At 35.8% G+C, this 4352-nt stretch overlaps 1 protein-coding gene across 2 annotated transcripts in view; it reads right to left on the bottom strand.

The window, feature by feature from the left end:
* The window catches only part of LOC141427269 (angiotensin-converting enzyme-like), a 102266-nt gene extending 98717 nt beyond the window's left edge, over window positions 1-3549 (bottom strand). For both annotated transcript variants that reach the window (XM_074086551.1, XM_074086550.1), the window contains exon 1: window positions 3460-3549. In XM_074086551.1, coding sequence (XP_073942652.1) covers window positions 3460-3474 — 15 coding nt within the window. In that variant the 5' untranslated portion in view covers window positions 3475-3549. The remainder of the gene's footprint in view (window positions 1-3459) is intronic.
* Between the last annotated feature and the right edge of the window lie 803 nt (window positions 3550-4352).

A 4352-nucleotide genomic window follows, 5' to 3' on the forward strand; every position in this document is an offset into this window, starting at 1 on the left:
CCCATTTTCCCTCGACGTATTTGAAGATTCCGGTAAACATCGCTCGTTTTATGCTCTTGTTGTACAATCTACTATTTCAGAATCCAAAATAAAATTGATAACACTATTTTAAAGCAGGTTGCGTGTGTTTTATCCCTTTTGTACTACTCAAACTAAAAGTTACTAATGCAGCATATACGCCAATTACCTACCTAATCTTTTCAAGAGGTTGCATACTATTTTTCTGTCAGTTTGGTTTGATTTCTTTTTTCTTTTAAAAACGGTAAAGCACAACTGGCAAACACGAATTATGAGTGTAGAGATAACCGCGGGTAAAAAACTAGTGGGATAGAAAAGCATAAAACAGGTCAAGAAAAAAAAATTAAGTGATAACTTTATGTAGGTCCATTACAATGAAAGGTAATACCTACTAACATCATTCTCAAATTACAGGGAATTAAGGGATAAATTTGTACATGCTTATATTTAGCGATTTATAAATAAATAAATAAATAAATATCATGGGACACTTGACACCACGACCTAGTCCCAAACTAAGCAAAACTTGTACTATGGCTACTAGGCAACGGATAAACATACTTAAATAGATAAATACATACTTAAATACATATTAAACATCCTAAGACCCGAGAACAAACATTCGTGTTATTCACACAAATATCTGCCCCGGCCGGGAATCGAACCCGGGACCTCAAGCTTCGTAGTCAGGTTCTCTAACCACTTGGCCATCCGGTCGTCAAAGGTATTTACTAGGTACCTAGTCAGTATAATTTTCTAAACTTTTGTGTCTATTGTAACCTAAATACCTGAAGTAAAAATTAATCTTTTGAAGCTACAGCGTTCCTTGAATTGCAATGACACTGAATCAATTTCAGATAAGATCTCATAAGCAATTTGTTACCTCCTATCTTTGTGTGATTTACTACCTAATTGTGATTCTCTTGTTTTAAGTAAGTTTCACAGTTAAATTAGTTTTGTCTCTTAACTAAGCCTGCTATTACCTAAATTAATTGTGTTGTTTAGTTTTAACTGGTGTCATGCGTGACAGGCGATGCCTATTTGAAAGAAAGAAAGAAAGAAAAACATTTATTCGTGACATTTTTTCAAATAAAAGAAAAAGAAAAAAGGAGATAAATTTTGTCACGAAATGGTCCCAACTCAGCATGATGTCAACCTTGCGGCCGACGCTGGTCTGCCGTTGGAACCATTTAGGAGTTAAAAGAATACAACAGTGAACTCGACAACTAAAACAATTTTTTCACAATACACAAATCTAGTAATTTACAACATAAAAATATGATTCCCTGGTGATTCTTGCCACGCATTGTAATTTTCGAATAAACACATTTTTATTTCATTTTCACCTGCTGTGTTATATCATTCATCATAATACATCATCATATTTTATTTGGTTTCTTTACAATACGGTGGCATTTGCACGAACTTTGTCAACTTTGATAATGACTCTAAAATTCATCCGAAATCGGTTATCAAAACTCATACGCTCATAGGTAATGACTTTAGAAAGCTATTAGATCTCATTAAGACCCTAGCCTCTAACTCTGCAAGTTCTGACTCTACAATGCTAAATCTATTACATCTTGTTAAAAAAGTGCGGCCTAGTTTAGTCATTACGACGTAAGTGAATACTAAATTATTGTTCCACTAGACTCTTCTTAGTAACTTTGAATTTATATTATTTATTTACTATATGCTCATTAATCTAACAACATTTTTATTGTACCTATGTGTAAATTAAAATACGTTTTAGCGCAGAATGCGTTGTCTTTTACTATCGCTATTATTTATTTTGCTATTACTACTTAATAATAATTGCCTTCACTTATAACTAACTAACGGTTGTTCTGTTAGCCTACAGGCCTTGGAAGTTTTTCAAAATGGCTGAAATGTTTTTGTGAGACTTTTTTAGGTTAGTTTATTAATCAGTTGCTATTTTACGAACTAGGAACGACTTGCGTACAGCATGGCACTAGATTAATTAATAGGATAGCCGTGCGATAGTTTTGAAGGAACTCCGTCAGGCATTGTCCAAATAGAATGTGCGATCATAGATGCGGCCAACGCGTGTGCGCCCGATCTAACATATTGAACTCGAATAGGTGTCCTAACTGACAATCGCGCGACAATCGTGCGATCGCGCGATTGTCAGTTAGGACACCTATTCGAGTTCAATATGTCGCATCGCTTAGTTCGCGCGTTGATCGCGCATCGCGTTCTATAGGACGATGCCTTACGAATGACCTCGAATAAATCTGAAACTGTCTCTTACAAAACAATTCACGTAATAAAGTGTACAAATGACCTTTTTACTACTGGACTACCTATGTGATTGAGGGTGATGTACGTACAGTCTCGATAGTTAATTCGGGACCCACTTAAGATCAAATGCTGTCATTTCGTATGACAATTCAAAGGACTTTTTCACGAAATGGGTCCCAAATTAACGATCGTGACCGTACCAACGACGATAATAGTCTTTTTATTTTGTAATACCTAGAATCACTCTATTAGGACAATTTACACCAATTGATCTTTTAGTCTAGTCCCAAACCAAGCGAACTTTGTAATATGAGTACTGGATTTAAATACATACATGTCTTATTACAAAGTCTATGACTTAATTACATGCATTCATATAATGTCATGAATGATGTTGATGACTCATATTCATCACGCAAAATATGTCTTTACCGCGTAACCAAAACTTTAGCGTACCCAAAGGTATTGCTGCCGCAACAAACCAGAAAGGAACGCATTTCAAAGGCCTAAAATATCATAGCTATTATTTATCATATTTATTGATTCAGCTGAAGTTGACGCGTATTTTTTTACGTTCCGACTACCCAGATATCTTAATTATTTTCATACATACAAGACATCGCAGTTGTGTACAATTTTTTTTAATACCTGTCTAATGGTTTTAGTCTCAACTCATGAACCCTAGGAAGCTTCTGCTAGTGATTTTACACATTGTGTGCGAGTTTTCAATCCACACTGGGCTTGCAAGGGAACTACAAACCGATCCCTTTCATTCTGAGGTATCCTATTGTAAAAGCACTATTACCCTCCACTCCACTCTATGCGATTTGGAAAATCAAAGTGACATGACAGCAAAACTCAAAAGTTTACAAAAAAATTGTCCAAAAAAATATCTTTAGGTTAATTGCAGTGTTTACTTTTAGATTTAAACATTTATTTGTTCACATAAAAACTGGCGAAACAATTGAATGAGATACGATAATATTTTTTCGAAATTGTCACACGGCGCCGACGAATGAAATCTTGCATTCATTGCAAATTTAGACACCAGCATCCTCACATAAATACCTAAATAGCGCACCATCCTGATTCTTATTAACAAATCAAACCTCACATCCTGGTGCTGATCTGGGAGAAGAACTAGTAAACACTCATATGGGTATCAAGCCATGTATTTACCTTGATTTTCGACATGATTCTAAATTACATGGGGATAGACACTCGCGACGCGATCGCTCTGAAGCGCGCTGTGGTTTCAACTGAGCTGGCTACGGTAGCAATGCCGCTGATTACATTAGGTTTGTGTGACATGATAGTTTAGAATGTTTAGATGATATGCGACTGGATACTACGGGAATATATGTCGGGAGGCTGGCCTTTGAGATGGAGTAATCCAACTGAATACTCTAAAGAAGTTATCAGAACGATTTGTTTTAAAAACTCTCACTGAGAATTTAACTGGTAGTTTAAAAAAATGACGTGTAAAAGTGCCCATTGCGGCCTATTTACTGAATAAATCATTTGAATTTGAATTTGAATTTGAACTCACATACTGGAATCCCATAAATGACAAATTTAGTAAAAAACTAGGCTTTGCTATATTTGTGAGATTTAAATACTTTTATCAAACCTGCGAAGCAATTCAATGGTGCGTGTGAAGTTCCCAATCCGCACTGGGCCCGCGTGGGAACTATGGCCCAAGCCCTCTTGTTCTGAGAGGAGGCCTGTGCCCAGCAGTGGGACATATATAGGCTGAGATGATGAAATACTTTTATAGACAAATCATCTCAATCTAGTCTTGGCAGATATTTTTACATTCCCAAAAATATCGAGATTTGGCACGTTTTACATTTTCTCAAATATTTTAAATTATAAGGTCAATGAAACTTAAACCAGCATGCCATGTTTACAGGATGTATCCATATGAGCTAGAAATAAACAAGTTGATATACTTATCCTAAATGTGTCGCGAAGACGACACTTGATTATGATTAGTGGGGTCAGACCTTTAAATCCACTGTGGTAACTTTCTGACTGTTTCAGTAGCTTAAGGAATATTTCGTCACTCCGTG

This window comes from Choristoneura fumiferana, chromosome 4, assembly GCF_025370935.1.
Source record: "Choristoneura fumiferana chromosome 4, NRCan_CFum_1, whole genome shotgun sequence".
NCBI lineage: Eukaryota > Metazoa > Arthropoda > Insecta > Lepidoptera > Tortricidae > Choristoneura > Choristoneura fumiferana.